General features: G+C 48.3%; 2 protein-coding genes across 7 annotated transcripts in view; one reads left to right on the top strand and one right to left on the bottom strand.

Annotated features, from left to right (window-relative positions):
* Positions 1 to 14,998, top strand: part of slc10a7 (solute carrier family 10 member 7) — a 35,831-nt gene extending 20,833 nt beyond the window's left edge. The window contains exons 6-13 of one of the 5 annotated variants that reach the window (XM_048970428.1): positions 2,723 to 2,758; positions 3,390 to 3,473; positions 6,234 to 6,399; positions 7,386 to 7,437; positions 7,518 to 7,591; positions 11,068 to 11,213; positions 12,655 to 12,705; positions 12,993 to 14,998. In XM_048970428.1, coding sequence (XP_048826385.1) covers positions 2,723 to 2,758; positions 3,390 to 3,473; positions 6,234 to 6,399; positions 7,386 to 7,437; positions 7,518 to 7,591; positions 11,068 to 11,213; positions 12,655 to 12,675 — 579 coding nt within the window. In that variant the 3' untranslated portion in view covers positions 12,676 to 12,705; positions 12,993 to 14,998. Of the gene's footprint in view, positions 1 to 2,722; positions 2,759 to 3,389; positions 3,474 to 6,233; positions 6,400 to 7,385; positions 7,438 to 7,517; positions 7,592 to 11,067; positions 11,993 to 12,108 lie in introns of all 5 variants that reach the window. The other 4 variants (XR_007381194.1, XR_007381195.1, XM_048970425.1 and 1 more) reach the window with 4 other exon arrangements.
* LOC125704609 (reelin domain-containing protein 1-like) lies at positions 14,601 to 23,441 on the bottom strand. 2 transcript variants are annotated; one of them, XM_048970422.1, is made up of 7 exons: positions 23,318 to 23,441; positions 21,028 to 21,238; positions 18,819 to 19,041; positions 18,192 to 18,319; positions 16,941 to 17,139; positions 16,665 to 16,728; positions 14,601 to 16,462 (listed from the first exon to the last, which is right to left on the bottom strand). In XM_048970422.1, exons 2-7 carry the CDS (start codon positions 21,233 to 21,235, stop codon positions 15,896 to 15,898), a joined length of 1,389 nt encoding a protein of 462 aa, XP_048826379.1. In that variant the 5' UTR covers positions 21,236 to 21,238; positions 23,318 to 23,441; the 3' UTR covers positions 14,601 to 15,895. The 2 variants fall into 2 exon arrangements, with proteins under 2 accessions (XP_048826379.1, XP_048826381.1); XM_048970424.1 differs by having other exon boundaries at positions 16,941 to 17,130; positions 21,028 to 21,241; positions 23,318 to 23,411.
* Positions 23,442 to 25,618: the final 2,177 nt, after the last annotated feature.

Genomic DNA, 25,618 nt, shown 5'->3' with positions numbered 1-25,618 from the left:
ATTACACAAGCGCCATCCAGTGGTGAGGTGGTGTTTCTGTCATGGGAAGGGGAAATGCTGAAGCTGTGTTGAAGAGCACTCAGCTCATTAGGGCTGTGATATTCAGCATCTTAATTGCGGTTAATTTGCAGTGATGATGGCAGAGCCCCAAATAGACAAAAGTTACCATCTACTTAATTTTTTTAAACCTTTTTTTGTTTATTAGTTAAAAAAATTCAAAGAACTAGTTTTTAATGGCTCACCTGTTAGCTTTGTTTTAATGTTGAGATTTATTTTTCAATAATCACATATTGGGTGTCAATCTCATTTTTTAAATGTGCGTTCATTTTTTTTTTTTTACCGTAAAACTAGCGTTCGTTTTATTAACCTTTTTAAGAAGAGTGCGCCATCTACTGGATATCTTATAAGCTGTTTGTCATTTACGCTCGCTAATCTGCATGCAGGCTGACACATTTCCACGCAAAGCAATTCAATATTTAAACTGAATATAGTTCAACAATGGCAGGATTTTTTGACGTCATATGAAATCACAATTGCTTTCATCATTTGCCATATGCTAATTTGCCTTTTAAATCAGTTTCAGTATATGTTGAAGTGGAATAGTTATTTAAAGGAGAAAGTCCTGTTTAAAGACATTAAAGGAAAGACTCCCTTGCCGCCACTCCGCTCCCTGCCTGTTGTGACAGTCTGGACTGATCATGCCTCCTCTCCCTCAAGCTGTCAGTTTTCAAACCTCAAACATATCACTCAAGAATAAATCGAAAAAGCCTCAGTCAGGCCACCTCGACTAACTGCGCAATGTGGAGTAGTTTTAGCATTGGGATTATAGGAGATGTATGGCTGTTGTGTTGTGTGAAAACCATTGATGAACTGCTTGTGGAACCATAGACATTTTGACTTAAATTTAGTTGGCACTTTTATCCAAAGCAGCGGACATTTTTGAGAAAACACGGTCAATCGGTCCCTGGAGTAATCAGGCTTTGCTCAAGGGCCCAACAGTGAATACACTCAGATCTGGGATTTGAACCAGCAACCTTCGAATCGCTCGCACCGGCTTCCCAGACTGACTTTTCAGATGCCTCAGTGTTTGTGTTAACATCTTTTGTGGCAATGCTTTCCAAACCGTGGACACCCTCCACAAATACATCTAGAAGGAGGCGTCCATGATAAAGGTCAGAAGGGGTGTATTAGCAAAGGTACGGCCAAGAAAGGCTTTGATTCAGCATATGTTCTCATTTTATATTGTCTTAACTGGACTTAATATCAGGGGGTTCTCAGAGTCTGGACCGAACCGTAGGTTAATCCGGACCCAGCCGAATATGCACCTTATGCATCAGTATGGTTAATGTAAAAAGGCTTGACGTGGTTTGAGCTACAAAAATACAATGCAGAGCCACCAACCTTCGGACACACATAACTCGCATAGTATCTGATGTCACGGACTTGCTAGACAGATGCAGGGGCTGTGTTTCCTGTGAAGTGGCAGGAAGGTGTCGCACAGGGTTAACTGCCCGACTTGCTTCCTTTTGTTTACGTGAGTTGGACGTCTCATTAATTGTGAATGGCGACGACTCCTGGAGTTTGTTGAGGTCTCCGAAAGTGACACGGTTTGAAGTGTTGCGTCCTCTGCCAGCTCTCCAGGGGGCTCCCCCAAGCCGCTTGAGCGTTTACATGACAGTAATGTATTCGAGAGTGACTGTATTATTGTTTCAGGTTAATTTGACATGAGGAGCTTGTCAGGAAGCTAGTAATGTTTCCAGCAGTTCTTTTCCCTGTACACCTTTCTAGGTGTTCTGCTGGGTTTGCATGCTTTGTAAAAACTAGTGTAAAACCATCCTGTTCTCCATAAGCGGACCAGGGTTGCAAAGGGGCAGAAAATTTCCGGAAACTTCTAATGGGAAATTAAGTTGGGGAATTTTGGAAACATTCCGTTTTGAAGGAGCTCGACATCAAACAGGCATATGTAAACTTTTGTGAATGAATACTGCAGAAATATGAAGTAAATGACTTCCTAATAAATAGAACGCTGCATTTTGGCTTTGTAGACAATAACACGTGTTTTGTCTGTAATAATTGAGCTCAGGTGGACCATTTCAGCGAGCATAATATGACTTACAAACAGTGTGTTTTGATGCAGGTGCTTCTATTGGGGTGTTTTTTGTGCATTCGCAATTACTCACGAGCACTTGGTTACATAATAATATTACTGTCATTTCCGTCATGTTCGGTGCTCGACGGGTTTGTGAGTTATTGTTTTTAAACTCAATCAGTGCATTGTGCGGCAATTGGGTCTCTCTGGTTCAGTTGTTGATTAAATGGTGTTAGCTTAGATATATTTAGTATATCTGATTTACCGGGTAGTTAGCTACTGTATAAACACATTTTAACTTGGTATTTGCAATTTAATTGCATTAAATCTGGGGAATTTACAGTGCAGGGTCAAAATTAAACCAAATTGCATTAAATCTGGGGAATGTGCAGTGCAGGGTTGAAATTAAACTGAATTGCATTAAATCTGGTTGTTTTAACTAAGATTATGCTGCACGATGGTTTTTCCAACTACATTTAAGTTCCCTGTTATAGGCTAACCTGCAATTTTTCAAATTTCTAGATGATTAGTGTTAATTCTCATGGAATTCCCCGAATTTCGCAACCCTAATCAGGACTGGTTAGTATATTGTCCTCCTGCTTGCAGTTTAATCTCTCTTTCTCTTATTTTCAGGGCATAGTGGTTACTCCTGTGTTGCTCCTCATATTCGTAAGTATGCCTCCTCGTGGCTTTCCCGGCACTCTTTAATCTCCTGTCTTGGTAGCAGCTCATTCTGCCAAAGATGCATCCTGCATCAGCTGAAGGCATCATCTGTAATCCCTCACCTCCAACTGTAATGAACCCCTATTGTAATTCCTGACTGACTCGTTCCTGAAAATATTTCCTTAATAAGTACCGTTCGTGTTCTGATGGATGTGCAGTGTAAATATAAATGATCTTCTCTTGCTTTGCTCTTTTGTCTCCGCTCAGAGTTAATGTCCTTCTCGCTTCTCCCAAGGCCAGCTGTCTTTATGCATTATGTTGTAATTCCCACGGCATGTTCATCTGCCTCCGTGGGATGTTAATGGTGTACTGTTTCCCAGACGGGTTCCGGTCCAGTTCTGGCGGAGCACTAAAACACTTACTCATATTAAAAGAACCCTGAGTTCTGGGACCAGGATTTTTCATGTACAGGTCAACGGCTGTGTTAATGCATCCTAATGGACGGCAACCTCCAGGGCAGTATGCTCAGCATCTGCCCATACCAGTCTCCCAGCAATCTTCCTGTATCTTTGTAAGCCTGCCCTGTATATTCTACTCCTTCCGGAAAGTGCCCTGTGACCTGGTGTCTCTGTTTCAGCTGGGCTCCTCTTCCTCAGTGCCATTCTCCTCCATCTTCTCCCAGCTCTTCATGACCGTGGTGGTTCCACTGATCGTAGGTCAGGTGAGTTTCCGCTGATCGTAGGTCAGGTGAGTCCGGTTCAGGTTCCTTAATGGCATCCGGTCATCACCTCACACTCCCTCCCGGGGCAAGCTGATCAAACCTCTTGGACTTGTAGGGTCCGCTTCTGGCTGTGTTGTCCTCTTAGTGATGCATTTTGGTATGTTCTGGAAACCCAGATGGCCTGAGGTACTGTGACGATCTCCCCAGACACCTGTCATCCCCTTTCCTTGCGTGAAAAGCTAAAAACCCTAACCCTCCAGGAGAACAAACTCCACTAAGGAGAACTCCTGAGGGCCTTGGGAAGTCTTACAGTCCTGATGGAGTTAAGTGATATTCTTACCATTTCAGTATTCTGCATTTTGGTTTATAACACTGACAGTTGAGTTTGAAAACTCCTAAGTGCCCTGGTTTGTTTATTCTGTGAGTGAGTGAGTAAGTGAGTGAGAGTCAGTCAGTCAGTCAGTCAAATGAAGCTCACAGTGAATGTTGACCTATAGATTCAGACCTGAGGGCATGCACGGTGAGGCACTGTCCCAAACGCAAGCCCTGCCTCGGAGCGCCCACCACCGGCCATACAGTTCCCGACTGATGGCGGCTGTCCCTTCAGCTGTATCTTCAGCTGTCCTGACCGGAGAGCCGGCTGCTGGGTCGCCGTGCTTCTTGTCTGCTTCGGCTTTGTCCTCCTCCAGAATTGATTGATTCTGACAGCCTATATTGGGTGCTTCATATGAAAGAGAATTTTCTGATGAAATCTTAATGAGGCAGAATTCCTCTTAGTGATCTTATTACAGGCTGGCCGTTTTGAACATTTTTCAAAGTGACACACCCAAACCCTCTGTTTGCGATGAATTAATGATGCTGCCATTGTGACTGCAGTATCTCACCATTCTTTAATCAGCACAGCTGAAATGGAAGCTTTTAAAACTTATACTTCATGTGTGTTGTTAGTGGTCGTCCTGATCTTTCTCTGTTGTTTTTTTTATATTAACATGAATATATCAGGGCTCAAACCTGAACCTGACTTTCCCGGGCAGTGTGAGTAGAACATCTTGGATGAAACTTTGTTCCCTGTCTGAAAGCCTCTCTGAGACCCTGTTTGAAATCTTGTCTCGGGCGTATCAAACCCTCCCTGTAACGGCCGCCGTGCTCTGCTGTCTTCTTGTAAATTTGAATGGCACTTAACCATGGCTGTATGAAGTTCAGGTGTTTTAGATGTCATGGTTACTTTTGCCATATATTTATTTATAAAGAGTCGTCCAGGACATCAGGAGTTGGGTCAACCGGGGAAACCGTGCGGCTGGTCCTTTTTCACGTTTTTATTACTTGCATGAAAGTAACATCAAACCTGTGACCCAGAGTGCAGAAGCACTGGTGCCTCTTGATGCTGAGATGTTTATGACTGCAGCTTGGGTGATGGGGCTCGTGAAGCACAACGCCCACCGCTGTGCTTCAGTTGTTCCCATATTGGTCCCGTACCTGGGTCGCTGGCTAGCAGGTCATTTAGTCTTCGGTAAGTTCTGTCGATTACGCTGCAGGGAGAGCTTGCTCACCCTCAGGGACCCGGCGGCGATGCTCAACGCTGACGCCATCTGTAACACAGCCAGCGCTGTAAATGCGCTTGTTTTCCCAGCATGCCAAGCGGCCACGCCCGTCTGCGTCCACCAGGAGGTTAAATTCACCTCCCAGCCAAGCTCTGTGTCCCGGGCAAGAACATCAGAGTATTTAAAAATTTGAAAAAAGAGTTTTCATCAGATATGAAATTATTTTCTGAAGAGGGAGCACAGTGGTCAGAGGCTAAGCTATGTAAAAGTGAATTAATGAAACTGGCTCTTACCTGGAGCGATTCTTCATTTATATCCGTGATGTGTGTGTGTGTGTGTGTGTGTGTGTATACTTCCCCCACAAAAAACTGTGCAGGTTCTCTGCATAAGTGATTTGAATATTAATTAATGTAATTTTACTATAATTACTTTGTTCTCTCTACATGAGTGAAGTGTTAATTTTAAAACGCTGTGTGTCTGGGTGTGTTACTGAGGTCAGGGGGCCCTGACCCAGGACTCATGTAGCCTTTGAATTTGTGTATCAAAAACAAACCTGCCCCCATTCCCTCACTGCAGACTTTGTAAAGTTTCATGGCGTGGTCGAGATAAGGTAGATAAGGTCTTCATGGAGCCATAAGTCCAACAGCTGGCCATCTCCAGGTCGGCATGAGGGCCAAATCAGGGGTGATTCATCATTTAATTTCCCACAACACACATGCTCGCGCTTTTTAAGCCTGACTTATAATTTAATTAACTTCTGCTGCTCAAATATTAACGCGTTCCGCTGATCGCTTTCAATTAGCAACCCCGGTGAAATTCCTTCAAACATCAGTGGGAGGTTTATTTATTTATTGCTACGCCAAGCAGCACCGTGAAAGTAGAAAGGCCTCATAGTAATTATACTCGCCCATTAGGGGGGCGAGGTGGGGGTGGTGGGGGTGGTGGCAGAGCCCGATGGGAGGCATAATGGGGTCACCCTGGCGACAGTGAGCGCCAAGCATCTGGGATGATGACTAATCCAGTCGAAAGCCAGCTGGGGGCCGCATGCCATCCAGGGGCTCTCAGTCTGAGGGCCGTCCGTGCTGCGTAAGTGCTGCTGTAGCCTCTTCCCCATCCCTGGCAGCATCCCCCTGCGCCTACACACCCGCTTGGCTGTCAGGGCCTGTTTGCCGCAGCCCGCTGCCTCCCCCTGCAGACTGACCTGCCTGCTGCCTCCCAGGTGTGCCGGCGTTTTGTGAAGGACTGGCTGGAGCGAAGGAAGCCGCCGTTCGGGGCCATTAGCAGCGCCGTGCTGCTCATCATCATCTACACCACCTTCTGCGACACCTTCTCCAACCCCAACATCCACCTGGACCGGCTCAGCCTGCTGCTGGTGGTTTTCATCAGTGAGTTCCCCAAGCGCCCCTCCCCCCGGCGCCGTGCTCGATCCTCGGTGGCCGTCGTTGCCGACGTGGCCCCTTAATCACTGCGGACAGAGATGTAATAGTGAACCCTAGCTACGGGCCATCGGGCTAATTATAAGTCCGCAAGTACTTTAATCTTGTCCAGACTCATATTTATTGTTTTATGTATTAAAGCGATTCGTTAGCTTTTAGAGTCTCGCAGTGAGGTCATCTGCGGGGTTAAGGGGACCTCATTTGTACGATGTGAGTGTGAGATGGGGAGGGTCGGGCGGGTAGAGGGAGGTGAGTAACGGGGGCCATAGCTCACCTGTCTTCGAGTCATAAATAGCTCGGGTCAGACCCTGATGCAGCTGCTCTCTGGACAGCTGAGTGGTATGTGTGTGATCTTACCGCCCAAGAAGTGTAGAGTTTAAACATGCTGTATTTGCCATTTAGTATCAATTATCATGATTATTTGCACAGGTACATTGGAACGCTTCTCTTTGCTGAGCCCATCTTGCTCTGCATAGCTTGGGGGTGACGCCGTAGGGTCGGCCTACGTGCCGCGCCCTTGGAGCTGGGCGTTAGGAGCTGTTCTGCCAAGGCTGGGGCTTCTGATCTTCTGATCGTAGGCAGAGAGGCTCAGCCTGCCGAGCCGCTCACCACCCCATGGGCAGGGGGCCGTTATACAGTCACCCTAATGATGGAAACCCTTTATACATAAACAGTCGTGTGTAATGATGCCTGTATTTTAATTAGGAAAAGCGAGTGTATGGCCATTAAATGGCAAAGCGGGGGCCAAAAAATGTGAGCATTTCTGTGGGGCCCGTAACAGTTTGGAAGGGGGGGGGATCTTTCGCTAAATTATTAGTAGCTTTGCGGCGCTGCGTGTTACCCTCTGTTTGCGGCTGCCGTATGGACACGTGTTCCAGGTAGCCCTTCAGGCTCCTCCTCCCCCGTAGTAACGTGCTTGTCTGTGTCCCCCCCAGTCTTCTCCATCCAGCTGGGCTTCATGCTGCTGGCCTTCATGTTCAGCACCAGGTGAGTGGCGTGGCGCACAGCCGGCCCGTCCCTCCATGTTTGAGTGTTGCGCGCCTCATGCTCCTCTGTCCCTCTTGCAGGAGGACGTCGGCATTCACGCCTGCAGACACCGTGGCTATCATATTCTGCGCTACGCACAAGTCTCTCACCTTGGGTATGTTGGGCGTGCAGTCCGCCTCTGTGCTGGTTTGGCTTCCGGATGCCCCCTGCCCACTTGGTTTTTTTATTAGTGGTTATTCCAGCTGTGTGTCTACAGGCAGTACGTAGTGGTTTGTGTCTGAGTAGTAAACAGTATGCGAGGCTGGTCACCTCCCGACAAAACGGGCTCTTGTGTGATCTACAAATACTCTACATCCACCCTCCCACTCCCATCATTAAATAAACACGAGCTTCCTGTAGCGTTACTAAGGGGCCTGACCTGGCGGGACATTACCAGCAGCTGGTATTTTATATCATATCGATATTTAGATTCATACTGAAAAAGTCATATTTACACTCATTAGCCACACTTCTGTTACACAACTATTATGTTTTGTCATTTTAATTAACACTTCATTAAGAGAAAGAGAAATTGGCGTCGGCTCTCTATGCCAGTTTAAATTTTAAAAAGTTTAAAAATTTAAAACTTACCGAAAATTTATGAAGCTTAGAAACGTAAAAGGACCCAAGAAATGATTCCCCCCAGTAGTAAGCAGTATGTCCAGATATGTCTGTTCATTGTGGCTGTTCCAGGTGCCTTTCTGTACTTCCCTTTTCACATTTGTGTGACGGGAGACGCTCAGGAACATTTATAGGTGGACTGCCCTTCCGTGCCGAGTCCATGCCTGGAAAGCTTAGGGCGTCCCAGCACAGATAGGGGTCTGCACCTTAACGATGCACCTCTGTCACTTCCCATAGCCCCCCAACTCCCCTTCCGCTGGGCGCTGAGCTTGGTTGCTGGAGGCGGGGCCTCACGTGAGAGTTGCGGCCACATGCTGTCTGGCTTCACAGCAGCAGTGATCTGCCATTCAGCTCGTCGGATGTGCAGAAGCCCTGGTGGATGATGGGTATTTCAGCTAATTTCATCATGGCCCTGTAACAAGGCCTGGTTCGGGGCGCTGGGGGGGGCAGGTGTCAGGCTGTGTGAGAGATGGCTTTGTGAGGGTGGACATCACTCCTGTCAGGGTGGCCGTCTGCTGTAAGTGTCGTGCTGGCACAGCGAAGGGGGTGGGTGGGGAGCAAGGGAGTGAGAAAGAAACCACTGTCACTGAACGCAGGCACTGCGCAGACACTGAGCGTCCTGTGACTGAGGCAGGGTCTCGCACGGCACACGTGCGGTGGCTCCAGACCCTGACCGTGTGCTTATGAGACCGTGTTGCATTCTGGGTAAGGAATTAGCAGTGCCACGACATCCCAATTTAACTGATGCCCGTTTACTGCTTGGTGTCGCCGTTCTCCTCACCACTCCTCAAATCCGTGCGGGCTCAGTACGTCTCAGTGTGGCTCAGTGTGTTCACTAAGGACAATCGTTGGGACCAGGGTGCCGTTTCACGTGGGCTGGTGCCCCCTGCAGGTGAGTTTTTTTTCTGTGGACGACCCCTTTCACCTCACCTGTTCCGACACCAGACATCAGTATTATAATTAATATGACATTTGTGTACAGCGTTCATTAAGGTTACACCTAGAATGCCCCCCCCCCCCCACCTTATCCTAATGGCCTGGGGGAGTTGAGTGGCTGACTGTAAGAATGGGGAGACAGGGTCTGGGTGCTGGAGGGTGAGCAGGACTGGTACAGGGTCCTCCTTTAGTTCCTGGTTACCACACAGTTCTTTTACTGGGGCACTTCTGGTTAAGATCAGGGCTCCTCTTCTGGAGCCTTTCCCAAAGCATCCCAAAGCCCTTCAGATCACAGCTTGTCCGTTCGGAGGCCGTGGCTGCATCTCTTGTACCAGACTGTTCTTATACTGGAGACCTGAGACTAATTTGAACAATGAGTCAGGCAGACACAGCTGTGTACGGGGGCTTGTCTTGTCACTATTCAAAATGCTGATTAAATCCATCCTAGACAACCCCCCCCTCCACATGAGCTTTACAAGTGCCGGTAATTAGCAGCAGATGTGGTGCCCGTCCGGGGATTGGCCCCGGTGCCGTGGACTTGGGTCTGGCCCAAGGCAAAGCTGGAAGTTCATTTCTGATCCATCCTGGGTTTGTCAACCCTGGCTCGTGTTTCCAGCTCTGACTGGTGCTGGGTGCAGAGGTCGGGCCCTGTCATGATATAAGAAGGGCACGAGCTTTGGGGAAGATGAGGCCAGTGCGGACTGTGGGCACCGTGCGGATGCTGGCTGGGGTCACACTGAGCTCTACGGTGAGACTGCTCTCGGTTTACAGGTCCGGATCAGGGGGCATTTTCAGCCCGTGATCAGAGTCCACAGAAAATGATCCCAGTAGTACCAACCCCTGAAAGAAAGTCGATAATTAATGTTATCGTTGATAGTTAACGACAATGACCTTTATTTGTCATTTTAGCAGTGCTTTAGTATCGCTGTGTTGGGATGGTTCCTCTCCTTCTGCTCGTCAGGGCTGGCTGGGTTAGGGAATGGAGCTGGAGATAATGGGGATGGTTGAGATGATGGAGAAGACACGGCCGCTCCTCCGGGGCCTCCTCTGCTTGCTTGCCATCTTTACTGACATCTCATGGCTTTTTAATCAGCCAGAAGCCTGGGGGGCGGAATGAGGGTGTTAAAAGCTCACTGCATTAGCGGGAGTCCCGCAGGCAGCACCAACGTGGTTTACCTTCCGAAATCCACCTGGGTATATGTTTACGCCGGGAAGCCACACCTGTGTACCGTGAAGCATGTGGACGCTCTAAAGATTGAGTTGTGATGGTGCTGCTCGGGACACACTGTGCACAGCAGAAAAAATATCATTTTCTTAATTATCCACAGTATTTCCAGGCCAACAAAATCTAACACAGGTTTACAGACACCACTGCTATGTGTGAACACGTGAACTAAGCAGAAAATGGCCCGGCACCTATAACACTCTGCTGACAGTCAGTGAGAAGTGCAGGTTTGTGACCCGTCTCAGTCTGGGTTGGTGTCAGAATCCTGGTGATATGCCTCACACTCCCGCTACAGGAACCTTCGCTTGAAGCTGGCTGGATGCATATGGGCATATAACACGCATGTATTTATTTACAATATATGTAACCGAATCCCCCCCACCCGTCGAAGGCGTGATTCACTTAAAAACAGTGGCTGTGCTGAAAACGAGGCACGTGAAGGTGACAGTGGTGCCAGGCCGGATCATGGAGGCTTCCTCCTAACACTAACCGCCAGTGCGTTTTCTTGACCTCCTTTAACCGGCAGCAGTGCCGGACTCCAGCGTATCTCACCGTTTGTTCTTGTTAACGGGTCGTCACATTAGCATGAAGAAAACAGGATGGTCAGTGATGCTTAGAGCAGCAGAAGTGCTGTCACCCAAAAAAAAAAAAAAAAACGTAAAACCCATAATAGTCACGCTTATGTCATGTTTTTTGTGAAATCCGTCTTCTACTTGCCTGTGCTGGTTTTGGGGCCTGGAGTGAATCCCAGGCGACACAGGGCACAGGTCGGAGCATAAATGCTTATCTAACACTCTTTGTGCTGCCAGGTATCCCCATGCTGAACATCGTCTTCGAGGGCTTCGAGCACCTCTCCCTGATCTCCGTACCCCTGCTGATCTACCACCCCGCACAGATCCTCCTGGGTAGCATCCTGGTGCCGACCATCAAGTCCTGGATGGTGACCAGGCAGAGGGTAAGATTCACCGCCACACCCTCTGTATGAGGAACGTCCCCCCAGCATAAACATCCAGGGAATCACACCCCCTCCCTCCACTCGCCTGGCTGTAGGATGAATTTGGTATCCAGGTTCCAAGGTCAGATCAGTGGGGTGTTTAAAAATTAAAGCCATAACTGAAGTTTAATGAATCACCTGAATGGAGCCTCATTCACAGTTCATTTCTTTAATGGATGCGCTTCCCATTTAGATATGGTAAGCAGCTGGCAGTGTTGGGAGGAAGGTATCTGAGTGTTGAGGTTCTTCAAGTGAAGCAGAGAAGAAGCAGGAAAACAATTTTAATGGAAAAACAGTAGTGACCAGGCCATTAGCATGAAGTAGCTGTGTGAATCTCACACCTCAATAACAGGTGTGAGTGGTAATTACTGTGGGCAATGCCCCCACCCACACACCGACTGGTAGAGGAAAAATACAACACTTATATTATTACAGCAAAATTAATGCAAGTAAACAGCCGTGGCTAACAAAACAGTTCAGCCTGTTGACTGTGATGAGTGAATGCTCACTGTATAATAGCAGTTAGGAATTATAACTGTGAAATGTAAAGTGCATCACTACGGAAACAGTGACGTGACACAGGAATTAGTCAGGAATAACAGAGTTGATACGGCACAGAGATCAGCCAGGATTACAGATGTGATGTATCACAGGGATTAGGATTACAGTTGTGATTTGGCACAGAGATCAGTCTGGAATAACCGATGACATGGCACAGAGGTTAATCAGGAATAACAGAAGTGATGTGGTACAGAGATCAGTCAGGATTACAGCTGTGATGTGGCACAGAGATTAGTGTGGAATCACATGATGTGGCACAGAGACTAGTCAGGAATGACAGAGGTGATGTACAGAGATCAGTCAGGATTACAACTGTGATTTGGCACAGATCAATCAGGATTACAGCTGTGATTTGGCACAGAGATCAGTCTGGAATAACAGATGGCATGGCACAGAGGTTAATCAGGAATAACAGGTGATGTGGTACAGAGATCAGTCAGGAATGACAAGGTGATGTGGCACAGATCAATCAGGATTACAGCTGTGATGTGGCACAGAGATTAGTGTGGAATCATGACGTGGCACAGAGATTAGTCAGGAATGACAGGTGATGTGGTACAGAGATCAGTCAGGATTACAGCTGTCACATGGCACAGATCGGGCAGGATTACAGCTGTGATGTGGCACAGAGATCAGTCAGGAATAATAAAGGTGAAGTGGCACAGAGATAAGTCATGAGTAATGTTAGGATAAAACTATTCTGAGGGAAAGAATTGTGCCAAGATGTAGTTTTCACCGTGCAAGTGATAACAGCTGTGACGTGGGACAGAGGCGTTGCACAGAGACCCGCGCGGCTGTGAGCTGACGCTAATCCTTCCCACGTGTTTTTGTCTCTCCTTAGTCCCTTTTACTGTTGCATTAGGATTTTTCCCAGCTCGACACAGAGGAGTATGTAAGTATGGATCTGCCAGATCAGATCAGCTTGGCCGTCCCTGGTGAAGGACCTCTATCTGTGGTTTCCCGTACACTGATGACTCATTTAATCGTCATCATGTAAAATCAGGCTCCTTGTGTGATTCGCGTGATTCTGCACATGATGATGGGTGATGCGGGAGAAATCGAGTGAATCTAGCTTTGGAGAAGTGGTGTCCGGATGTGCTGGCAGACGTTGCCATTGGGATTCGGGGGTCCGCCTGGTCATTTTACTTACTGCATTTACCCTTCCCCCATCCTCTCCAGGCAGCACAACTGACCAAGCTTCAGCCCGTATGAGAGAACCTGCACATGTGATGAGAACAGATCAGGACTATTCCCAGGTGCTATACCCAAACCAGGACCCCGACCTGCCCCGCCTGTCCCACAAGCAGAATGGTACATTTTCTCAAGTGCCTTCTCTGGACCCCCGGGGGGCCGCCACCCTCCACCCGATGTGTCTGCCGAAGGACCCTCCAATTTTCTCCATCATGGGATATCCGCCTTGTGATGAACATGCTCATACTATAGACCGTGAGTGGACTTCCCAGCTGGTCCTGTGCAGAAAACACGGCCCCCCAGAACACCTGGTGGGGCTCCAGCAGCCCTGCGGGACTGACCCGGACAGCCAGAGCTCTGTTTTTATATCGTCCTCTCTTTTTTCATAGATGTATTTTTTCAAAGAATGAATGTCTGACAATCTGCGAATGTGTCTTACGCTTCCTTTGGCTCTGCTATGTGTTCAGCGGACCATCTTGCAGAAGCCTGCGGATCGGAGTTCCACGTTCACTTTGTTACATTTAAACACCACAACTGCCTGCTCACTCGTGTATTACCTTAAACTCTCCCGCCATCAATAAACCATCGTGCCCTGCTACGTAAATAAGCAGAGAGCATCTGCCTTTATTCAGTGGAGGAAAAGTCCATTGCTTGGGCGATCTTCACCCGGTAAGCTCTAATTAGCGCAGGAATGATCTCGTTTAGGATTCAGTGCGTCGATACCTTGTGTTTTTGCCCAGAGGCTTGTGGGTGGCCTCATTCCATTAAATCAGCATGCTGCTGCTGGATGTTTGTAAAATAATGGAGTCCAGAGGTGCGGCGTTTTATGGCACTGAGAAGATGTTAGTCTGGGTCTGCTGCTGAGACTGTGCCTGCAGTGTTACTGTAAGAAACGGCTGGGGGCTTAGGGCAAACCCCTGATTTTTAAGGACCAACTGAACTGCCATTTATGTGTAACATTCCCCACTGACGTACATTAAGTTCAGTGCATGTTTTTGCTTAGATCCTTCAGCATTCAGTCCAGTGTGAGTTGCCTAGTCTCTGAACAACTTAACTAGTCCTCAGAAGATGCCACGGTCAGAAAGTAGAGGTTCTGTTGTGGAGCATCAGGTACTGGCTAAAGAAGTGTGGTGTTCATTGTGAACCAGATGGTTCGGAACCAGGAACTCCCGGGCTCTCTTGCTGTATTTATGATTTCCTGAGGTCTACAGAACAGGCCATTGCCCACGTCCCTGTCTTTATTTTTTCTATGAGATCCATTAATATTATGCCCTCGGATTCTGTGATTAAATCAATAATGTCTTGCAGTTTAATCAGAATTATTTACAGCCGCAAACTCCAAATATACAGCAAAAGTCATTTTTAATGTATTTCTCTAAATGAAGATCTATGTTACAGAGTAGGCCGAAGTGTTTATTGTTGGTGTTTGTTTTAGTGGTTTGAACTGAGTTGCCATGTTCTGCTTTAGACAGAAGCTTTCCTCTCAACCTGCCTTGTTTTTTTTTACACTAAGTACCAAAAAAACTATTGATGGTGATCATATAAGTTTGAGGTTTTTGTAATGGAAGGATAACTATTGGTGACACTGGCTTCTGATTTTCTGAGTTTTCAAATGACCAAATGGGAGAATAGTTAGAGATTTTGTCCCTGGTTATACCTGCTTTTTTTCCTTGCTTCAACGTTTGATAATACAGCAGCCCTTTCAGTCCCAGGCTTTGCATACATTCCGCTTCGCTGTCGGCATGTGAGGATGCCTGAGCCTCGTCCTTCCGTCCCCCTTTGTAGAGGGACCCTGCTCTCCAGTTCATTTCACACTTCACCCATAATGTCACTGTATGTTTAACTTTGATGTTCTGTACAAACCTGACCCCTAATGGATGAATGGTGAATTTTCGTTTTCAGGCTGTTCACAATGCAGTAGTTTTGTTTTATTTTTTTATTTCTTGTAATTTTCTAAAACGGGCAATTTTTGAAAATACAATTTTAAAAAGCAATACATTTGCAATACATTTTTTATTTGGAGTGTGTATGTGTTTGTATTTGTCTGTGTGTGTTTAGACATTTTATGAAGGTGTTCTCTATCCCTACCATACATATAGTTTACATACGTTTTTTGTTAATCAGCTATAGATGTTCTAATAACACAGTTAGTTTTTACTGCAGTATACTTTGATTCACCCCAGAAAACATGCCTGTAATTGACAGGCACAGCGTTAAAATATTAATGTGCGTAAAACAGTAAAATGTTTTATGCAGTTAAATAGGCCTATTAAAACTCATAATTAGTATTTAAATAAAAACGTATGTTCATTATAAATGTACTTCAACACATGTGGTTGGCCTAATTGTTAGTTACGTTGTACACACGTTTCACCTGGCGATCTACCCTCTGAAAGGTTTAATGAAGTGTGCATGTGTATCTCCCTGTGTTAGTTTCAGTCTCTGCGTGTGTCCGTCTATGTGCCAGGCTGTGTGTGTCCCTGTCTTTGTTCCTGGTTCTGTGTGTCGGTCTCTGTGCCAGGCTGAGTGTGTCCCTGTCTTTGTTCCTGGTTCTGTGTGTCGGTCTCTGTGCCAGGCTGAGTGTGTCCCTGTCTTTGTTCCTGGTTCTGTGTGTCGGTCTCTGTGCCAGGCTGAGTGTGTCCCTGTCTTTGTTCCTGGTTCTGTGCGTCGGTCTCTGTGCTAGGCTGAGTGTGTCCCAGTCTTTGTTCTTGGTTCTGTGTGTCGGTCTCTGTGCCAGGCTGAGTGTGTCAGTCTCTGTCTCTCTGCCAGAAAAAGTGTCAGTCTTTGTCTATGTGTCTGTCAGTTTCTGTGTCTGTGCCTGGCCATGTATGGCAGTCTCTGTCTCTCTGCTCGGCTATGTGTGTCTGTGTCTCTGTGCCAGGCTGAGAGTGTCAGTTTCCCAGGGGACTCAGAACATTATACTCTGCCTGTAGGACCACAAAGCTGTCCTGACGGATCTTGCGCACCTGCACCAGGTCGCCACATTCCTGCACGTGAATGACTCCACCCCTTGGGCTGCTTTCACCAAAGGAAACCTCGCTACGTTTCCAGCAGTACTGGCTGTGCAGGTACCTCAGGCCTGCTGCAAGGACCATGCCCAGCCCGGCACCCATGCCCAACAGGATACCTAGCTGGGCCCTACCTAGGGGAGGCGCCCTATCTGGTGCCTTCTCCTTCGGGGGCCCCAGTTCTCCCCCCTGTGACACATTAGAGCCTGGGACAGCCTTTTGCAGCCGGGAGTGTGTGACCAAGGTCATGGCACGTGGGATGGAGAGCCGGGGGGCAGAGGTGACCCGTGACCAGGCTGCTGCTCTGGCATAGGTGACTTTCTCCGTCTCTGCCAGCGTGGCCTTGGTGTCTGGGTCAGGGCCCACCAACAGGCTGTGTCGGGCCTGCCAGAGCTCCACATCACCCCCCTCTGGGCTGACCGGCAGCAGCAGGCTTTCCCCTGGATCCTGCTGACAGAGTAATAGGTATGAAAAAGGGCTATGGTGATCCTGTTTGCTCTGGCCATCAAGAAGATCCCTTGATGATCCCAGCTACAGGCCACTCCTCATCTGAGGGAAATCCCCAGATGGCAGTAATGAAAGGGGAATGTGATGTTGAAAAAATCCCTGCAATGCCAGAAGTGGCCGCAGCAGGCCCTGCTGCTCGTCATACCTTGGTGTCACCCTTACACCCCCGACAGTGCTGCAGTGTCGCGATGGGGGTCTGGCTGTCTTCCCTGGAAAGGAACGGCACAGAGCACAGCCTTTACGGGTCATCATCACACAGGCTGTGGTACCTAACACAACTTCCACGCTCTGTAACTGCACTGAGGGGCGTACCCTCACAGGACGCCTGTCATCATGGCTGTCACGTGGATTATAGGTTGCTCTCGATTCAGCAGGTTACCTGCAGTGATGTTTTTTGCTTTTTGGGGCCTGTGATACCTACCCTATCTGCTCTGAGTCTAGAGGCAGTGCAAGAGGTGTGGGGTCACCGGTGCGAGCTGGGGTGGCGTCGTGCCCCAGGTCAAGCTTGGAAGGCTGCAAGGTACCAGCCTGAAACATCCTGTCCAGGGGGGTTATGGCCCCCTGGGGGACTCCCCCTCCTGGGAACACCTCCCCATTTTTCAACACGGAGCCTGGGGACCCTGAAAAGAATCCATGATGAGAAGGAGAAGATCAAGTATGCTCTGCAGTGTGCCCTGAAGTATGCTCTGCAGTGTGCCCTGAAGTATGCTCTGCAGTGTGCCCTGAAGCATGCTCTAAAGTCTGCCCTATAGCAAGCTCTGAAGTCTGCCCTGTAGCAAGCTCTGAAGTCTGCCCTGTAGCAAGCTCTGAAGTCTGCCCTAAAGCATGCTCTGAAGTCTGCCCTAAAGCATGTTTTGCAGCGCGTAAAACAAGCAAACATTCTGAAGTGTAAAACAGCACACCTCTCAGATACATAGGCACTACAGATTTTTAATACAGGAATGAGCTCCTTTTAAGGATACACTTTGTGTGATTTGAAATATTCCAAGTAATGAATTTCAATGTTCAGTTTGATTTTCTCAGTCTAAACTTTGGTTTCTTTTTAAATCTGACTTTGCTGGTTCTTCATCCTACACTGTATGAAGTGTGAAAAACGTGTGAAAATGTGATTTTAATTATTTATTTAAAGCCACTTATCTGTTGGTTTCCAAAAGTTATAATTTATGGATAAAATTTTATTTTGTAAAGAGAACATGGATAATTACTGATAAAATGGAAAGAAGGTATTTGTCTCAATGAAGAGACTGAGTTAGTACTTTAAAGGTAATACCTAGCTTGACCACTAGAGGATACCCTTGCCTGCGTGCCTCTTTCATTGCTTCGTTTTGTATGTGGTTTTTTTTAAGACTGAATGATTTGGCTTAAAATTGATTTACAGGTTCAATTTAAAGTCAAATGAAATATCAGGATAGTAAATATTTAAAAGAAGCATAGTTCACTATTTTCCAAATCACAGATAACAAATGGGAGTTTTTGCTGTCAGAGTACTTGGTGAAAAAACATGGCTAAGGATTAACGGGTAATAGTGTGACATAGAAAACACATTATAGCTGTTTTTGAGTAAATAAAACTGCATTCACGTCACACAGCCTTGGCACAGGTCCCATCCTGCAGTGGATAAACGCTTGGAGTGTTACCGTGACGATAGTTTATGGCGTCTCAATGCAGTCACCTGGGCTGGGAGTGCTGAAGACCCCGTCCGCTTCCTGTGCTGCCTCTGTGCTCTTCCCCGTGCCATCGCTCACCACGCTAGATTCAATCCCGGCCCAGTACACGAAGTAAGACTGTACCACCGTAATCCTGGGGAGTGGGGGACAGGGGGTGACCTCGGGGAGTGCGACAGGGGTCACCAGAGTGTTCACATTCTGCTGTTATTTCACTGTCTCTTATGCTCCATCGATCGTACACTGAAGTTAACACATTGAATATTTTTTGTTGTCGCTTTTGAATGTAACACCAGCCTCACAATAAGGTATAACCTGTATAGGAGATCTCCCCCTGATCTAATGAGGCTGAATGCAGTGGCAAGCTCATCCATTCACTGCACCTGTAGGGAAGATAAGCCCACCCATTTCCGGGCCTTTTCAAGAGCGACACATTGATCGCGTGGTGGGCCAGCGCACTGGAAACTGGTGGGAGCCACTTCACTGGAGCTCTCTGTGGTCAGGGCGACGGCGTGGTGTGTACGGCCGTAGCGTGATCACTAATGACGGATCATTGTGGTTTTATCGTACCGATAGCAGTAGTGGTCGTGTCGTAACGCGCTGTGTGTGTGTGAAGCTGCTTTGGCAGGATTTACAGGAAGCGCACGTCGCCGACGGGTCGATCCGGCGCCCTCCACACGAACGACAGGTTCCTCTTGAGCAGCTTGTCGGCGTGTGTCACCGTGTCGGCCTCTTCCACGCAGGCCAGTGGCCGCGAGCCCACTGGCGTCGCCACGAAGGAGCCGGTAGGACGGAGCTCCGCCACTGTCCGCGCCTGCAGCAGGAAGCCCATGATGTCTCGGGTGCTTCTCACCGCCACTGCAGAGGCGAGGACAGAACCCATGTCAGGCACGCTGGGTCCGGATAGGCTCGAGGCCCGGAGGCACAGGTAAGACTGTTATAGGGGAATTTGTAATCTTCCTTCCTATTCTGATGGAATGGAGGCCCCCTGGTGCCTGCAGGGCCCTTAGCAGCTCATGTCACTCATGTCACTCATGCCTCAAACCAGCCCTGATTAAGGGGACAGAGCTGGCCAGCGTGTGCTGACCGACACTCCTCCTTTCTCATCTTCCCCTAAAACACTTTGGAAGGATTTGTGCCGCTCGCTGCTCAAAAGGGCCAGTTGTGTCACAGGACACCCACCACTTCCTTGCCGTTTATATCGTCCTGGCCGGGCATTTAGTGAAGGTCACAATCTGGGAAGGAGGAGTCTAATTGGAGTCCATCTTCCTCCAGCTGGCCCAGGACCACTCTCTTAATAGTTTCTTTTGTTTTTGGTGCTTTACATTAACTGCACCTTCATAATGCCTTTATAATGCATTCGTAGAACATTCATAAGCAGCATGTAAGTATACCTTAACATCCTTACAATAATAACAAACATTACATAACAACGAACATTATATGATAACAAACATTATAATTGTGTAATCATAAAATGTTGGTTGTTAAAGTATAATAAAGCTACTAAAGCATGTTGGAATGTTATCAAATACTTCTGTACTGCCTATGAATGTACTATGAATGCATTGTGAAGGTGCAGTTGATCCAGGGGTGGCCAATCTTATCCACAATCTTATCCACAAATCAGAGGACCGACTGGCTGAAGAGTCCTCACACCTGGGTTTGAACAGCTGAGCTAAAAGTTACCCAGAAACCCGTACACACACCGGCCCTTTGCGGATAAGATAGCCTCACCTGAGGAAAACATCAACTCAGGGGAGGGCAATCTTAAGTAAGTAAATAAATTCAAATAAACAGAATTAAACTCTGAACAGAGCAACCGAAAAGGAGATGAAGCTCATTCAGGCGACTAAGAGGCTGGCCGGGGGCCAGAGCGCCCTGCCCCCTGTCGCCACAGACAGATTAGACCCCAAAATATTCTAATGGAGACTAATTATTTGAGCACAGCGTAAGTTCATATTTAATGTTATTCCTAATTATGTGCTCATCTTGGAAAAGAAAATGGAGGCTTCACAAAGGCAGGCCAGCATATTAAGATAAAGTCTCTCGATTTGGCTGGATTCAGCACGATGGATGACTTTGGGACGCCGGCGCACACATCTGGGGAGGAGATGAAGCCAGGGATCCTGAAGCAGGATCAGATGCCCTCACCCGTTCACACGCGACGTTCACTCATGCTGGAAGGGGTCACTTCTGTGTCATTTTTAATGTGTTTTGGAACACAGAACCCCCTGATGCTAATTACAGATATAACACGGGTACCCAAACCTTGCCGTGGAGGTCACAGTGGTTCTCTTGGCTAATTCTCCACCCCAGGCACTAGCTCTCTGCAGTGTGAAGACTGTGGTCTCATTGCTCCCTGTCATTAGGACTTTGAGGAAGCACTGGCAGCCTGTTGTTGGGAGGGCCCTCTTCTCAGGTAACTGCGTTTTCCTGATAGACAGATTGCTGGTGCATCGTGTTTCGCTGTCCCCGAGTTCCCTGTCCACATCGGCGACTTCCTTTGTCTTCTCATCTATTAAAGTGGCCTCTTTACCTTTGCCTTTGTTGCTGTGACCGCCAGCCCTCCCCCGCCATCCCATAATGAACAAGGCTTCCTCCTGTAAGCCCTCTGTGACCTGCTTCTGCTTACATTTCTCTCGCAGCCCTGTTATGAAATCGCCAGCCCCCTATTTCTCGATACTTTGGCAGTTGTTTTTTTGTGCTCTGTCATATTTTCTGTGACATTCTGTCTGTTTTTTTTGCAATACTTCTGCTGTCCTCCCTCCCTTCCCAGCAGCATGATTCTGGCAGGACCAGACACCCCTCACATGGGGGGTCGATATATCACCCCTCACTTACCGGCCACGGTGTCCCCTGGGAGGTAAGAGCGCACATCAGTGTAGAGCGTGACAAAGGCGCGGCTGGCGTCCTGGGGCTGGGCGCGGATGTGACCAGGCTTCATGTCCAAACAGGCCGAGCGACTGGCCCCCCCAGAGAAGCCCTGAGCGCGTGTGGGCAGCCACAGGGTCACGATCACGCACAGCAACAGCTCGCAGAAGCTCTTCATGGTCTGCTGCATACAAACACAAGTATGAGTGAGGCCCCGCCTGTGGGGGGGGGGCCTATGACATAAACACAAGCACATGTGAGGCCCCACCCATAAGGCGGGGCACCCAGTGACACCAACACTAGTCCAATTGAGGCTCTGCCTGTCGGGGGGCGCCAGTGACACACAGACATGAGTGTGAATGAGGCCCCGTGCTCAGGGGGGCGCCAGTGACACGCACAGACATGAGTGTGAATGAGGCCCCGTGCTCAGGGGGGCGCCAGTGACACACAGACATGAGTGTGAATGAGGCCCCGTGCTCAGGGGGGCGCCAGTGACACACAGACATGAGTGTGAATGAGGCCCCGTGCTCAGGGGGGCGCCAGTGACACGCACAGACATGAGTGTGAATGAGGCCCCGTGCTCAGGGGGGGCGCCAGTGACACACACAAACATGAGTGTGAATGAGGCCCCGTGCTCAGGGGGGCGCCAGTGACACACACAGACATGAGTGTGAATGAGGCCCCGTGCTCAGGGGGGCGCCAGTGACACACACAAACATGAGTGTGAATGAGGCCCCGTCCTCAGGGGGGCGCCAGTGACACACACAGACATGAGTGTGAATGAGGCCCCGTGCTCAGGGGGGCGCCAGTGACACACACAGACATGAGTGTGAATGAGGCCCCGTGCTCAGGGGGGCGCCAGTGACACACACAGACATGAGTGTGAATGAGGCCCCGTGCTCAGGGGGGCGCCAGTGACACACAGACATGAGTGTGAATGAGGCCCCGTGCTCAGGGGGGCGCCAGTGACACACAGACATGAGTGTGAATGAGGCCCCGTGCTCAGGGGGGCGCCAGTGACACACACAGACATGAGTGTGAATGAGGCCCCGTGCTCAGGGGGGCGCCAGTGACACACACAGACATGAGTGTGAATGAGGCCCCGTGCTCAGGGGGGCGCCAGTGACACACACAGACATGAGTGTGAATGAGGCCCCGTGCTCAGGGGGGCGCCAGTGACACACAGACATGAGTGTGAATGAGGCCCCGTGCTCAGGGGGGCGCCAGTGACACGCACAGACATGAGTGTGAATGAGGCCCCGTGCTCAGGGGGGCGCCAGTGACACGCACAGACATGAGTGTGAATGAGGCCCCGTGCTCAGGGGGGCGCCAGTGACACGCACAGACATGAGTGTGAATGAGGCCCCGTGCTCAGGGGGGCGCCAGTGACACGCACAGACATGAGTGTGAATGAGGCCCCGTGCTCAGGGGGGCGCCAGTGACACGCACAGACATGAGTGTGAATGAGGCCCCGTGCTCAGGGGGGCGCCAGTGACACGCACAGACATGAGTGTGAATGAGGCCCCGTGCTCAGGGGGGCGCCAGTGACACGCACACAGACATTTGCAGAACACCAGCCTGAAAGAAAAGGACTGTAGATACAGCCTCCATGTGTGTCTGCGTCAGGATGATTCCAGTCTCACATCTGACGCATACATCCACACGCAATGAAATATGTACGGAAAGCAGCTCCTAACAGTGCCTGTCCCTCGTCGCGTACAGGGAGGGTGCATCTCTGGTCCCGACGTTCAGTACTGCATAGCAGTCACTGGTGACCACTCGGAGGTGAGCCTCACGCTGTTACACGATTTCTCTGACAAACCAGCCTGCTTTGAGATAATCGGGCCTAAGTAATTAATAGTACATCAGGACCGTTTCCTTTTGTCAGGATAATGCCTCACATGACCTGCAAACAACATTAACGAATCAGCACTGTCAGTTTATAATTTACCGAATGAGACGGCCTTACCTTTAACAAATCACTGCTGGTAATATTTACATAATGAGACTTTAACAAATCAGCACTATTACTTTTTCATTTGCATAATGAGATGCCCTGTCTTTAACGAATCAGGGCTGAGTTACATAACGGGGTGGCATTGCCTTTAAGGGAATGAACACTGTTAATGTAAAGTTGCGTAAGGAGAAGCATTGCCTTTAAGAGAATCAACGCTGTTAATTTAGGGTTATGTAATGAGACGGCATTGCCTTTAACGAATCAGCGCTGTTAATTCCCATTTACATAATGAGGCGGCCTTACCTTTTAAGGGAGCTTTCTTGGGTTCTGGGATCCACGTGTGACTGCAGAGCCTCTGAAGAGCCCACGCATGAGCCCACAGTGAAGAGGCTTTGCTCGGCCCGGCCTCTCTCTATCAGGAACCAGGAAGTGTGACAGCTGCAGCCAGACACCTCCAGGAACTCTCAGACATCTACCCCCCCTCCTCCCCACTAATCCCGTGGCCGCTCCGTACCCCTCCCTCCACACACACACACACGCACACACACACACATGCACTTCCCCCACCTTCCTGGCTGTCAGCGTTCCCTCTGCCATGGGAATGTTAGGGATCATCATCCAAGGAACACTTTATCCACCCTTGCCACCACCCCCCCCTCCCCCAGTAGGAGCTCCCCATTGTTCTATTCTCTAGACGTGAGAAGTTTCCGGAATAAAGAGGCACCACTCGCCCACACAGTTTGCAGACTAACCTGACCTCAGAATATCATTACACAGGCCACAATAGAGAATGGGCCAGCGGTCAGCCAGGGCTGCAGCTATCCAATCATCAGAGGAGGGGCCCGTGAATTAAATTCAATCCAGAAGCACTTAACTCCTGTATGAAAGGGCTGCTGTCTCACGCAGCCAGAGGTCTGATCGCAGAGTGTACGGCTGCAGGTGTTACTGCCCGCTGAGCTGTTACCTGTCTGCTGTATATGAATGGGCGACTTGATACATTAAAATTAAAAATGCTTGGAAATGGTGCAGTTATATTAACTGCCAGCTGGTGGAGCTATAACTTTCCTGAGCCCAGATATACACAATACAGCCAAATTAGCAGGAAGAAAAAGCAAAGAGCAGCTTTCACAGGATGTTTGAAGCGAGCTCTGAGGTGAGTGCTACTCGTCTGTGATTCAAAGAGTGTAATCAAAGGGTGCAACAACAACAAAACACACACACACACACACAAGATTATGGCACGCTCACTGCTGCGCTCCGTGAATCCCAAAAAAAGATGTAGATAAAGCAACCTGTGGATTGTACACACGCAGCGCCGCCCGAGACCTGCACACTGAACAAACGGAAGCGTTTCTGTGATTGATCGACGCTGCCTGTGCCATCCGCTAATTTTTTTTACACGATATACATGGCCGAGTGCTTCACACGTCTGCCATTTGGCATCAGTGCAAAAGAGCTAAATCATGGTAAATAAGACAGTAACAAGAGCCTGGTTTTAACGCTGCCATTTTAACTAGTAACGTGGAATGTGGCCTGCAAGTCATTAATGTGAGTGGAATTAATTGGACAGCCACTCAAAGACGGACTGAGACTGTCCTCAAGGCTGCCTTAATTACAGAAAGTAAATATTAGCTTGAGCCAACCTCGCTGCTGCCTCCGTAATGACTCACTGTTTGGTAGGTGAACCCTGCGCACCTCTATGAGTCTGGAGTTTGATCAATAACTTGTCCTTCACTTTCCAAGGCAGTTTGACCTTGGAGCCTTTGTCTGCTTCCGGGGGCCATGTGCACTCGTACCAGAGCGGCCTGTGCTGGGAATCTGTCCTGCAGGAGGACGCAGCCGCACTGCGCCGACGTTTGTGGAAACGACTCATTAAGATCGCAGCTAATTGTTTAATTGCTGCCCGTACCAAATGTGCTTCATGGAATGACAGCAAATTACACTATGCACAATATAATAGGAAATACACAAATGTTAATATACAGTATTAATATTCGGAACCAGCAATATTAAACATATACTGGGTGGCGAATTCCACCTGTACTTTGTTACCATAAAATATTAACAGTGTTCATCTCACATCACTTAGTATAACTAATCTTGCTTATTACCTGTATTGATCTGACATACTGTGGGCATTGAAACAGGGCTTTTCTACAGCATCACTCTCAGTCCTACTTACAGGCGGCAATTTTTCATTCCAAATATGCTTTGGAGTGAAACAGTTAATAGCTACTTCAGTTACTTAAGGATCAAAGTAATCGATAAGCCATTAATTAATAGAATTGAAATTGAAATGTTTTATGCAACATAATATTTGTACGTGACCATCAAGGTAGAAAACGGATATTCTGGGTATAGATATATTTGCAGTAAATACGGTGGCATTAAATTTATTCACCGCACTAAAGATGTTTTACCTTTATTGATGAAAAAGGATATTAGTGGCATTTACCCCTGAAGGCTTCATGACTGCATGTTACAGGAAAAACAAAGGTAATAAACATTACCCCCCCACTGGATATGCGGTGAGAGATGGGTGGACAGATACTCAGTGTTGGTGAGATTCTATGGATAATACTTAACCCGAGGAGAAAATCATGT

This window comes from Brienomyrus brachyistius, chromosome 12, assembly GCF_023856365.1.
Source record: "Brienomyrus brachyistius isolate T26 chromosome 12, BBRACH_0.4, whole genome shotgun sequence".
NCBI lineage: Eukaryota > Metazoa > Chordata > Actinopteri > Osteoglossiformes > Mormyridae > Brienomyrus > Brienomyrus brachyistius.
Note: the sequence above shows the minus strand (reverse complement) of the source record. Positions and strands in the feature narration are given on the sequence as shown.